Below are 13,383 nucleotides of genomic sequence, written 5' to 3'. Positions count from 1 at the left end.
TAGTATTGAATTTTATTTTCGTTTTCATAAATTTCCATTTTACAAGCTTCATATGTAACCATAGATGACGCTGTGAATGTAGCAAATGAAATAAGTTTCCCTTTGTCATATGTCACACAAAATACATCAGCTTCACGTGTGTTTATTGGAAGTTGGGTTATGTGTACAACAAAGTTAAAAAAGTAAAATATCTATTGTAAAATGATAAAAACGCTAAAGAAATATGATACCATCATAAGGACTATCGAAGAGGACGAAGAAGTGGAGGATTTGTCTGAAAATAGTGATGAAGAAGTCGAGGTAAAATCCTATAATTTGATACCATCAAAAGCTTGATTTATGTAATCAAAATTATAACTAAATTAAAAAACATCTTGGTGGTAATGTTTTGGTTTATGCCAATGATAATTATTAAGTAATTAGGAATTCCTTGTATAGATCCTTTTCGTCATAAAAATGTGGAAAGCTCCTTCCTGACACTGTCTATCATGTTCCATCTTTTAAAGGACATTGCTGACTTCAGGCATTGCTTTTTCTTATTTTTATAATTAAACTGAGAACTAGTTCAGGAACTCATAGTTTAATTATAATTACAATGTACTGTTAATTTTCTGCATGTACTACAAGTACCATTTCAGTGTCTTTCAGCTAGTAATTTAATTTGTTAGTTTAATTTTTAATTTTGACTGCATAAACCAAGCTTAATATGAAACTTTTCCATATATTATATCACATTGTAATCATTAGTTTATATAAGAATTGGTATCAATATGAATATTTCATAGGAATTTCATACATGAAAGGATATAACTCATATTTCAGATTTTTTAAAATTTTTTCTTCCTAGGAAGATGGCACTGGACTGAGCCAAAAGGCCAGACAAATGTTTTATGTATTGCTAGTGTTTTTTTAAATTATATTATCACTTGTTGGTTTTTATACATGAATTTGTTACCTTACATTTGATAGTACAGTATTGTTAGTGTTTAGTTACTCATTCAGATGTATATTTTTTCCCATTTTTTCATCTAACCATTATTCATTTTTTCTTTTTTTTTCACTATTGTTTCAAATTTTTTATTATCTTATTTCTCTTTTTCATTATTTTTTTTTCTAATTATTTTTCATTTCTCGTTTTTTACATTTTTTGTTTCTTTATTTTTTGTTCCTCGTATAACTGTCTTCTGCAATTGATATTGGAAGAACTATACATTGTCTGGTGCTTTTACTATACTATATAATATTATTTGTACATTTTAGTTCCAACCATCTAAACAAAAAACTAGAAGCAAAGATGACTTTGACACAGATTTTAACTTTGTCAGCTCAACTGAGGAATATAACAAAGATACATGGAATGATCTCACTAAATATATCAAGAGAAAAGCAAAACAGAAAACTGATGACAAAATCAAAAAGGCTAGAGGTCCTCAGATCGCAGAAGAACCTGCAGATATGGGTGAAACTACCAATGATGCTGTAGAGTCTGATATATCTTTATCAGATGATGAACTGAAACCTGATAAAATAAAACACAAGGAAAAAAAGAAAAAGAAAAAAGTTAATGTGGAGAATGGAAATAACAATGAAACATTTTTTGAGGATGTTGAATTGAGTGTGGAAGATAATATTAGTTTCTATCAAATGAATTTGTCTAGGCCTCTACTAAAAGCTATTGCTGAAATGAAATTTGTACATCCCACGCCTATTCAGTCTGCTACTATCCCAGTGGCATTATTAGGTGAGAATTTTTTTTTTTAACATGGTGGCCCCATCACTGGAAAAGTCAGGAAATTTCTCTAAAAATCTGGAAAAAATGAAAATTTTCAATTAGGATTATTCAAAATAATTCAACTACTATAATTTTTTCGTTTCTTTCAAATGAGATTGAAAAATTGGCCCGCATGCAATTGCCATACCGTCTAGCGTACTTTTTATTGTACTATTCAGTACCATCTGTTTTATCTTTCGAAAATGTGTGCATAAAAAATACCAGCTGATCATTGAGCGATTATTTTAAGTCAGATGATAAAAAACTAAATTGTTTGTGGTTAGATAATATTATGGCTACGCCAAATGATTTTAAAGAATTATGTTACATGTTTACATGAGTGCACGTGTTTTAATTGCAATTCCAAAAACAACTGTTGTAACTACTATTAAAAGAGACTTTTGAAGTTTACCGTCAATAACTGCATTCTAAAGCTCGAAACAGTTATAGTTCTGTTGAAAAAATTCCAATTTTCGTCGCAAAAGAAGTTTGTAGTTTTGAGGTTAGGACAAAATGAATAACTGCTCTCAGCGCAACAAAACTTATGGACAGGATGAAATTTTTAAGTGTGATGGTTGGGCCACAAAGTTTTGTGACCCCTGCTCGAAATTATCTGCTACTGAGACTCGCTGCATGGCCCTAAAAGGAACCAGGCATCTAACGTTCTACTGTCCAGCTTGTAAAGCAAATATCGGCCAGATCCAGGATCTTAAACAATTGATTGTTGTGTTGCAAGACGAGATGAAAAGCCTCAGGCAAATGCTTCAAACATCTCAAAGCCAACATGTGCAACCAGCATCAAACCTTGATCGAGAAGAGCTCATCAATGAAATGATGGAGCGCGAAGAGCGTGCCAAAAACATTGTTATATTTAACTTACCAGAATCAAAAGCTAGAGATGTTAAAGCTAAGCAAGAGGAAGACATTAATAGTGTCAAGGAAATATTGCAAGAGACCGTTGGAGGTAACATCACAATAAACACAAAGTGCTTCCAATTGGGGAAGACTTCTGAAGCCAATAAGGTAAGGCCTCTAAAAGTTGTGCTGGAAACAAAAGAACAAGCAATTTCAATACTTAAGAATAAGAACAAGGTCAAAAACAATAGACTACGTATATACTCCGACCAGACCCCAGCCCAAAGGCAGTATCTTAGGGACTTGCGTGAAAGTCTGAACAAGTGAATCCAGGAGGGTGAAACGAACCTTATTATTAAATATGTGAGAGGCATGTCCAAAATAGTTCCAAAAAACTTGTAGAAATCACAAACAAACTTATGGATATATCAATATTATACACCAATACTAATGCACTTATGACTAAATTTGATCAGTTAGTAGTAGAAATAGAGAAAAAAAAACAGCAGTAGTTGTTCTCACAGAAACATGGCTAAATCAATCAATACCAGGCACGTTAGTAAATGTTGATAACTACTCTTTGTTCAGAAAGGATCGCTTTGATGGTTGTGGAGGGGTCGCCATATATGTTTCGAAATGCTACCAAGGACTACAAGTTATTTCGAGTGATGACAGCACTGAAAATTTAAGCCCATACGAAGCACTGTGGATTAAAATTCAAATAGCTGAGGTAAGGCTTATGATGGTAGGAGTTTATAGACCACCAAACTCTTTGCTAGAAAATGATAGGCAATTTTATGAAAGTATTAAGGCAGCATCATTTACTGAGAACATCCTTGTCATGGGGGATTTCAATTTACCAAACCTAAGCTGGCCAATACTAGGTGAGCCCAGAAATGAAACGTACAGTCTCTTTACTTCTATGTATACTGAAAGTAATTTGTTCCAGCATATTGACAGGCCCACTAGATACAGAGGAATGCAAGAACCCTCTTTACTGGATTTAGTTCTCAGTAACGACGAAAATTTAGTAACCATGTTATGGAAAGAATAATAGTGGATGAGTTACTGAAGTTCATGGATGAAGAAAATATTCTTCCTGCCAAACAACATGGCTTTACCCCTGGAAGGTCAGTCACCACTAATCTGCTTCTTAATTTAGACGTTTGGACTAAGGAATGGGACAAAGGAAATCCAATTGATGTTGTATATCTCGATTTTGAGAAGGCCTTTGACAAGGTCCCAATTAAACGACTTCTGATAAAACTGGAGCATCTTGGAATTAGAGGAAAACTGTTATTCTGGATTGAGTCATTTTTGACTGACAGAAAATTCTACGTTAGAATTGGGCAAAAAGTATCAGAATTTGGAAATGTTGTTAGCGGAGTACCACAGGGTTCAGTGCTCGGCCCAGTACTTTTTATCTTGTACACCACAGACCTGCTGTCATTAATTCAGTCAACAAAAAGCTCATATACCGATGATACCAAGATATCTAACAATCCTCTTACAAGTGGAGAAACCATACAGAATGATTTAACGAACATTTTCAACTGGACCAAAAAGTGGCTATTAAACCTAAATATACAAAAATGTACTGTGCTTCATATTGGAAGAACCAATCAAAATATAGAATATCTAATAAATGGTAGCCCACTGAAGGTGGTGTCTGTTCAAGAAGATTTAGGTGTCACTATTACCGACAACTTAAAGTGGGAGTCACAAATCATCAAAATTGTCAAAATGGCCAATTCATTAATTTATCTAATAAAAAAAGCATTTCTACACATCACAACAGAGCTCTTCGTCAAAATGTACAAATCTTACATACGCCCTATTTTGGAGTTTGGATTCCAGATCTGGTCACCTTACTTCCAAAAAGATATTGATCTTTTAGAGAAGACGCAAAGAAGGGCCACAAAAATCCTACCCACTGATTTTTATGGATTGTCCTATGAGGAAAGGTTGATCAGACTGAATCTACCTAGACTAGAAGACAGACGTTTAAGAGGAGATCTTATAGAAACTTTTAAAATTGTGAAACAAATATACAAGTGTAGTGCTTTAAAAGATATTTATGCCTTTAATCAAAACACCAACCTGCGTGGCCATAGCTCAAAGTTATCAAAAGACAGATGTCATTCCAATCCTAGAAAACATTTCATCAGCAACCGAATAGTGGAACAGTGGAATATGCTACCTGAAGAAGTCATCAACTCAGAAACAATAAATCAATTCAAAAATAGACTTGACTCATATTTGCGCACTCGTTTGTGATAAAACTTTAACAATAATAAACTAATTGTACTCATTAATCTTAAGGGAGCGCTAACAGCCTTAGGCTGCCTGCCCTGTATTAGATAATAATAATAATTGACCAAATGCATAAAATTTATTTTTACATTTTTTCATGGTAACTCATCTCTTGAACGAGGATTTTCTATAAGGACTGCCTAATTGAAAATCTTCAAGAAGATTCGCTCATCGCCCAAAGATTAATTTATGATAAATGGAGAAATGTTTGCATTGAAAATATTGAAATATCGAATAGTCTGATTCAGTCGATTAAGAATTCAAGAAGCCATTGTGAAGAAAAATTTAAAAAAATGAATAAAGATAAAGAATTAGATGACTTTGATAATAAGAATAAATATTCAAAGAAACAGCAATTGAAAAATTTTTTAGAAAAAAAGAAAGCTCTTGTTGAGACTAGTCATCGAGATATTTCATCCGTAGATGATGAAAATGAAAAATTAAAGAATAAATGAATAATTATAATGATAATAATATAAAGAAAAGAGTATATATGTATTACATATGCTATTTAGTTTTTTTGCGCTAAAAGTGTTAATTTTTCATATTTATTTAATAAATATAAGTAAAATAGAAGTGTTATGATAATTTCTTATTTACTACACTTTTCCTAAGTAATATTCTTTAAATACAGTTATCTATTAATCATATTTATCAAATATTTTTAAACTAAACTAAACAGTTTTAAAATTAGATCTCTGGAAAACGTGGAAAAGTCAGGGAATTTTATTTTAAAAACTCTGTGGTCACCATGTTTAATAAAATTTATAGCAAATATTCTGTTAGAACAATTTTTCCAATTATTTTTATTATAAATGTGTTTTCTTAAAAATGATGCTAGACCTGGATTTGATGCAAAAAGTTCGGAAGTGACTAGGTGCCGTGAAAATAATACTGTGACATAAAAAAATTGTCTAATGCGACGCCTCGTTTCTGAGTTATAGGCCTTCAAAGTTGCGAAATCAGAACTTCTACATAAGTATATTTTCTAAATTATACATTTGAACATTATGAATTTTTAATGAAGTGTGTTTGACATCCTAATGCCAAGGGCGGCTAATGTCCAATGGTTGAAAAATTCGTAACTTTTACTTTGGAGCCACACTAACGAGAAATTCCATTAATTATCGCGATAATGGACGTTAACTGTAGCTGTAGACACGACTTAACGCGATAATTTAATAACGGCATTAACATTGCCGTTTCTCGTTAGGCCATAGCTCAAGTGGCGGTACATCAAAGAAATTAACGCAAGAATTAATACCATGTAGCGGCCACACTACGTATTGTCAGTGTGCGTGTTTGTCAGATCGCACGTGTTCGTCTTTGAATTACGTACAAAAAACTATGGAGTGGAGTAACGAGAAAATAATTGCGTTTCTCGAGATTCTGCAAACAGAACTATGTTTATGGGATCTACAACTCGAAAAGTTTCAAGAATTCTGGAACGCAAAGTGATGCTTGGTGACGAATAAATTACCTTTTAAAACAACTATTGAAGAAATGAAAAAGAAATTTAAACAGAATTAAAAAGTCTTTATAATAAAAATTTACACTCGTGAAATACAGAGCTCTGTCAACGTCCATCTTGCTTGAATTCAACTAAAATTAAAGCAGTTTCCATCGCCAATGATAGGCATTCACGTTGAGTGTAGCCACCCGCTTTAGCGGGTAAAAAATCATCGCGCTAATGGGCATTGACGTTTGCCGCTAGTGTGGTCCCAGCATTACAGGGACAACCCGTACAATCTAAAGATAGCTAAAATGAATTTTTCAATCGATTTTTTAACAAAAAAGTATTCTTTGTTTAACTCGATGAAATTTATAGTTTCGGAGATATGTAGATTTTTAGATCGTTGTACATGACAAGGAACCGTTCGCCATAATGAAACATTCTGAAGAAAATTATCATAAATTGTAATTATTTATTGAAAATATTTACAGGAGGTATTAAAACACAATCAAATATTTCTAACTGAACTACATATTGTCGAACATCGTGTTACTTACATAAGGAAAAAATTGAAATATAGAAAAATTTAGTTAGTTAGCCTACAACTTATCAAATAGAAACAAAAAAATGTTCGAAGTGGGCACCTTGCCCGGAGTCTACAGAGGATATTTAGAATGTTTTCACACAAGACGATTATATAAATTCCCATAATTTACATTTACGGGCAGATGATAATCCTTACTGTACAATCCAAATAAAGAATCAACATCGATTTTGTGTAAATGTGTGGGCAGCAATAGTAGGTAATAATTTAGTTGGTCCATATTTTTTTTATAATAACCTGAATGGTCAGCGATACTTAGAATTTCTCCAAAATGATTTCCCACCCATTTTATGTGATATTCCTCTTAAACATTCGCAGATACATGTGGTTCATGCACGATGGAGCCCGTCTCACTTCCTAAATGAAGTTAAAAATCATCTTAATAACATTTTTCCTAATAGATGAATAGGTTAGTTAGGACCATTTGCATGGCCAACACGTTCCCGTGAATTACATACAATGGATTCATTTTTGGGGGGATATTTTAAAAGCTTGGTATATGCAACACCGGTAAACACAATGAACGAAACTATAGATAGAATAACCCTCACATTGTGACGCTAAAAGTAGAATCTTAGAATGCTCTTCCAAATTCAAGGAAATATCTTCCGTTAACTCGGGAACTGTGTAGAAGTGCAAGGTGCCCACTTAAAACTTTTATTATAGCTTTATTCTTATTTTGTTCTACTTGAAATCAAGCTCGAAGTGTTCCACCACTTTTTTCAAAAAGTTATCACCTCAGCGGTTATTTATGGTGAGTAATTTTCGTTGAAACACCTTATATATGAAAAGAGGTTTGATGTTATGCATAATTTTCGTTGAGACACCGTGTATATGGAAAGAGGTGTGGTGTTATGCATAAAAGTATTAGGGTGAAGTATGTTCTTGAAATCAAGCTCCTAGTGTTTCATCACTTTTTAGGAAGTTTTCACATCAGCAGTGAATTAGGGTGGGCACTCTTCATAGAGACACCGTTCCACTGCTTTCTTAAAAAATTATCATTGCTGTAGAAAAAGTGGATACCACTGTCTAGATGGTAAAAGGGGTGAAGCTACGTATAAAAGTATTCTCCTTGAAATCAGTTCTAAATGTTACGCCACTTTATAGAAAGTCATTCTGTTTCTTCGTATAGTTTCTTGTGTCTTGCTGTCAAGTGGACATTTAGTGCTTGTTTTGTTGGCCTGTATTAGTTTTGTTGCGTTAGATTTGCATAATCGGTATTATTATACTCCTGATAATCCTGAGCTTTGTTTCTGTCTTCAGCTTGCTTTTCTACCGATCAATCTCCACGTATCGCTCTGGCTTGTCTCACTCTGTATTTTTCACGTGTTCGCTGAGAGTGAGACCTTAATCCAATGTAACGCGTAGGTATTTGGCCTTTTTTATTCAATGGATTTCTTTGTCGTTGATTTTTGATTTCTCGTTCTTTTCTTGTAGAGAACGGCTTTTCTTTCTTTTCTTTTCCATGTTTTACACCATTTATCTATTTCGTTAACAGCCTTTTGGAGTCTTTTCGTGATGTGTTTCACCTCGTTGCTACTGCGGTATCGTCCGCATATAGCGCTGTCATGGTGTTCTCCTTTTTTTGGATGTTCGCTGTGTATACGTTATACAACATCGGTGATAGCACAGCTCCTTGCGGTACTTCCGCTTGCTGCTTTCCGACTTCTTCCGATTTCTTTTTTGCAACCTTCACCTAAAACTTCCTCTCTTTGAAGTAAGTGCTCAGAAGTTTTATGAGCGATTTATGTATCCTGCCTCTATCAACTTGTAAAGCAAGCCCTCGTGCCATAATCGATCGAAATCTTTGCTTATGTCTTGTCTTAGAAAGATTACTCCTGTGGACTCTTTCTGGTTGAAACCTTGAGTAGTATATTCTACTAGTATCAAGATTTACTATTCAGTGCTGTGGTTTTTCCTAAATACGAACTGTTCTAAACTATCTACTAACACTTATCTAATTTATTTAAATTCATCGTTTGATTTTCTTATTACTATTTCGCTGTCTTCACTCTGACACGAAATTATTTACTGACTACTACGGTTGCTAATTTAAATATTATTATCCCTTTCCAAATATTTTGTTTACTGGAAATCGCTAGTTTCCTGCAAACAAAAAATAATTTCTTGTGGGAAATTTTCTCTACAAAACAGTCACAACATAATAAAAACATGTAACAAAAGATAGGTAAACAGATCTAACAAAAAGTACCCTACACATTCGCCAAACTTTAACATGCATCAATATAATAGAACAGGGTCGGTTCCACGGGTTACTTCAGTGAGCGCGTATGTAACAATATTTCTCTTTCTTCTATAACGCATGTTCCTTCTTCGATATCTTTCCTCATTCTGGTTCTAACTTCCTCTTTCCACTTCTTTCGTGGTCGATCTCAATCCTGTGTTTCAATTGGATATTTATCTCTTGCTATTTTTACCAGTCCATTGTTTTTACGCTGTAATACTCATTCGTTAACGTTATCTACGTCACGTCATCTGATGTTTCCGCTTCTTTCTCTTCTAGTAGTGTTTTTTCCGAGATTCGCCTGAAAAGTATGGGAAAATTACTCATGTGAACTCTTTCTGGTTGAAACTTTGAATAGTATATTCTACTATTATCAAGATTTACAGTTCGGTGCTGCGGTTCCTCCTAAAGCCGATCTGTTCTAAATTATTCTCTAACACTTATTAGTAAACACTTATCTAATTTATTTAAATTCATTGTTTGATTTACTTATTAGTATTCCGCTGTGCTCACTCTAACATAAAATTACTGCAACGGCTGCTGAAGCCTCATTTAAATATTAAATCATTTCAGTAGAAAGGTGGATACTGCTGTCTAGATGGAAAAAGAGGTGATGCTACGTATAAAAGTATTTTCCTTGAAATCAGTTTTAAGTGTTCCACCACTTTTTAGAAAGTTATCTATTTAACTATTTAGTGTGAATACTTTTTGTTGGGGCACAGTGTATATGGGTGGAGAGATGCCTTTACATAACCAATAAGATGGTAAAATGTGTTTTTTTTTTTAAATCAATCTCGAAGTGTTTCACCATTTCTTTCGAAAGTTATGAATTCAGCCGTTATTAAGAGTAGGTACCTTTCATTGGACTACCATGTATATGATTGTGATTAATTTCATTGTTTTTATTTTCAGGTAGAGATATATGTGGTTGTGCTGCAACGGGTACAGGAAAAACAGGCGCTTACATGTTACCAACTCTAGAACGACTTCTTTACAGGCCATCTGATGGCACTCCATTAATAAGAGTGTTAGTCCTAGTACCAACTAGGGAATTGGGTGTTCAAGTATACCAAGTAACTAAGCAAATATGTCAATTTACTGACATACAGGTTGGCTTAGCTGTGGGAGGTCTCGACCTTAAAACCCAAGAAAATATTTTGAGAAAAAGTCCCGACATAGTTATAGCAACACCTGGTAGATTAATAGATCATTTAAAGAGTACCCCGACCTTCAGTTTGGATTCGATAGAAGTACTTATTTTAGATGAAGCGGATCGTATGTTGGACGAATATTTTGCTGAACAAATGAATGAAATTATCAAACAGTGTTCCAGAAAGAGGCAGACGATGTTGTTTTCTGCCACTATGACAGAAGAAGTAGAAAGTTTAGCAGCGGTGTCTCTTAGTAAACCCGTTAGATTATTCGTCGATAGCAATAGAGACGTAGCTTTCAATTTGAGGCAAGAATTTATAAGAATTAGATCCGATAAAGAAACTGATAGAGAACCGATACTAGCTGCTCTTGTTTGTAGAACATTCCGGGAACATTGTATGGTGTTTGTTCAAACTAAGAAACAAGCGCACCGTTTGCATATACTTTTGGGTCTATTAGGTCTTAAAGTGGCTGAATTACATGGTAATTTAACGCAGCCACAACGATTAGAAAATTTAGAAAGATTTAAAAATAAACAAGTTGACGTTTTGATAGCAACTGACGTAGCTGCTCGAGGTCTTGATATTTCAGGAGTTCAAACGGTTATAAATTTCGTTATGCCCGCTACCGTTGAGCATTATATCCATAGGGTTGGTAGAACTGCTAGAGCAGGAAGGGCGGGTGTATCCGTAAGTTTGGCTGGAGAAAAGGAAAGAAAAATGGTGAAAGAGGTGATCAAACGTGCTAAAAATCCAGTAAAAAGCAGAGTAATTCCACCTGATATTCTAGAAAAATATAGAACAAAAATTCAATCGCTAGAAAATGAAATAAATAAAATTTTACAAGAGGAATATCAGGAGAGGTTGTTGAGTAAAACTGAAAATCAAGCGAATCGGGCTGAAAAATTATTGAAAGGTGAAAAACAGGAAGTACGTCCATGGTTCCAAACGAAAAAACAACGAAAAGAAGAAAAACAAAAACTTAGTTTGAAAAATGTGACCGACAAAAATAAGATTAAAAAGAAAGGAAAAAACAAAAATGATTCTGAAGATAGAATAAACAATGAACTGAATAAAGTAGCGCTAGTTCAGGCGAGATTGGCGAAAAGAAAACAAAAACAAAAGAAAATTAATACAGTTAGAGATGAAAGTTTCCAGAGTAATGGGAACGTGGGGAAAAAAAGGAAATCTCATTTTTCCGATTTGGTAGATACTTCAAACAAGAAAGTTAAAAAGCTGCGTTACGAAAGTAATTTCCAACAAAAAATGAAGAAAAAAGGAAAGGATAATAAAACAGGAAAGAAAGGCAAAGTATTTGGAAAAGCTGCACAAAAAAAGAAACGATAATAGATTAAGAAAAACAAAATTTGTATATTTGTAATAAAAATTTTTGTTCAAAGTTTCTAATTATTTTGATACGTACACCAACGCTACACCAATTACATTATCTGGTCCTTCGAGCCGGATATGACCTAACATCTCATGGAAGACTCGAAATTACACAGTCTGGGGCGCGTTTCGATAACCAAGCTATTGTCTTCAGAGACTGGAGGTAAACTAAGATCTAATAACTTGACCTAACTGTTTTATACTAAATTTTTCCACTAATAAACCTTCTCCAGCGAAAATTAATTCCATGAGAAAGATACTGAATGGAACTTTCAATATATCCAATCAATTCTCCATCGCCTGTAAGAGCAAAACCTAAACAACTCCATCTCTTTTCTGTTAAAAGCCTGGAAAGAAAGGTTTTCTACAATAGACTTCAAAAAAACTTTCTTGGACTGCGGATTAAATTTCTTATTCTTTTAAACTCACACCAGTTTTCGAATTCTAAATCGCTTAATTTATATGTTAGTATTTTGTAAAATCCGTTTGCTTATATTTCAAGAATACTTCGTTTACTGTACAGATATTTGATTTCTAGATTCAGCCATTTTTTTCTTGCAAACTTCTTTCGTTGTATCGAACATAAGATGGCTAGTCTCCATTTCCTGATACATCGATTAATTCACTTTTCACTTACCATCGAGAGATACAATAAGGAAAGGACCATTATTGAGGATGTAGTGGTACTCAACGGTTATAATAAAAGAATTGTAGATAAGTTAATTAATCATCATAGGTTTAATAAATCTTTATTTGAAACCACTTTTTTTCAAACTCAAAATGAAAACAAGAAAAATTTGCTCTGGTATCTTTCAATCCTGTTTATACAAGAGGATTGGAAGGAATATTTAACAGAGTGGGTTTTAAATCCAATGATACATTAAAACAATTTTTGGGCAATCCTTACGATAAAATACCTTGTGAGAGGGAAATATATTGGACAGACTAAGAGATCCATTATTGTCTGGTTGAAAGAGCACAAAGCTAATTTAAAATATAGAAAATCGAGTATTGCCGATCGCGTTGCCAGTCATAATCATGACAAAAATATTAATTATGTCAAATTGTTCTCCAATTTTTCACCCGCTTTTTTAAGTTCGATATATTTAATGTTAGGTCTAAAACTTCTTTCTTTACCCTTTGTAAATATGTGGATGCTTCCTCAAGCAATATTGTGTGCGTTTGGTTTGTATCATAGGAGTATTGGCTGCTTCTTTCTCTGACAGTGTTCCACAGTGCATTTCCCATCGAAGTAGCAGGAAACTATGACGATTTCTTGACGCCTTTTCTCATATTCAAGGTATGTTCCAATTGGTACAAAGTCTCTTGTCGGGAATTCTGAAAGATAAAAGTGATTTATAATATAGATGACGTGTCAAATATTACCTTGGTATTATTAAATGTGAGTCCTCTAACCTATTACTTGTAGACACAGTGTTCCTGTATCAGGACTACGGTAATGTTTTCTTCAGTGAACGTTCGGGTGTTATCACAAGAGATTTATTAGACGCTAGGAATTCAACTGTTGCGAAATTCTTTTGTTGAGAGCCTAGACATTTGAATACGGCGATGTGTCGTCAATAATAATTTGGTGTATGAATA

The 13,383-nt window shown here is 33.7% G+C and overlaps 1 protein-coding gene across 1 annotated transcript; it reads left to right on the top strand.

Annotated features, from left to right (window-relative positions):
* Positions 1 to 104: 104 nt before the first annotated feature.
* On the top strand, positions 105 to 11,787 carry LOC130446552 (probable ATP-dependent RNA helicase DDX27). The gene is made up of 3 exons (XM_056782885.1): positions 105 to 300; positions 1,261 to 1,741; positions 10,154 to 11,787. Exons 1-3 carry the CDS (start codon positions 202 to 204, stop codon positions 11,737 to 11,739), a joined length of 2,166 nt encoding a protein of 721 aa, XP_056638863.1. The 5' UTR covers positions 105 to 201; the 3' UTR covers positions 11,740 to 11,787.
* Positions 11,788 to 13,383: the final 1,596 nt, after the last annotated feature.

This window comes from Diorhabda sublineata, chromosome 7 (assembly GCF_026230105.1).
Source record: "Diorhabda sublineata isolate icDioSubl1.1 chromosome 7, icDioSubl1.1, whole genome shotgun sequence".
Classification (NCBI taxonomy): Eukaryota; Metazoa; Arthropoda; class Insecta; order Coleoptera; family Chrysomelidae; genus Diorhabda; species Diorhabda sublineata.
This window is presented reverse-complemented; position numbering and strand designations above follow the sequence as displayed.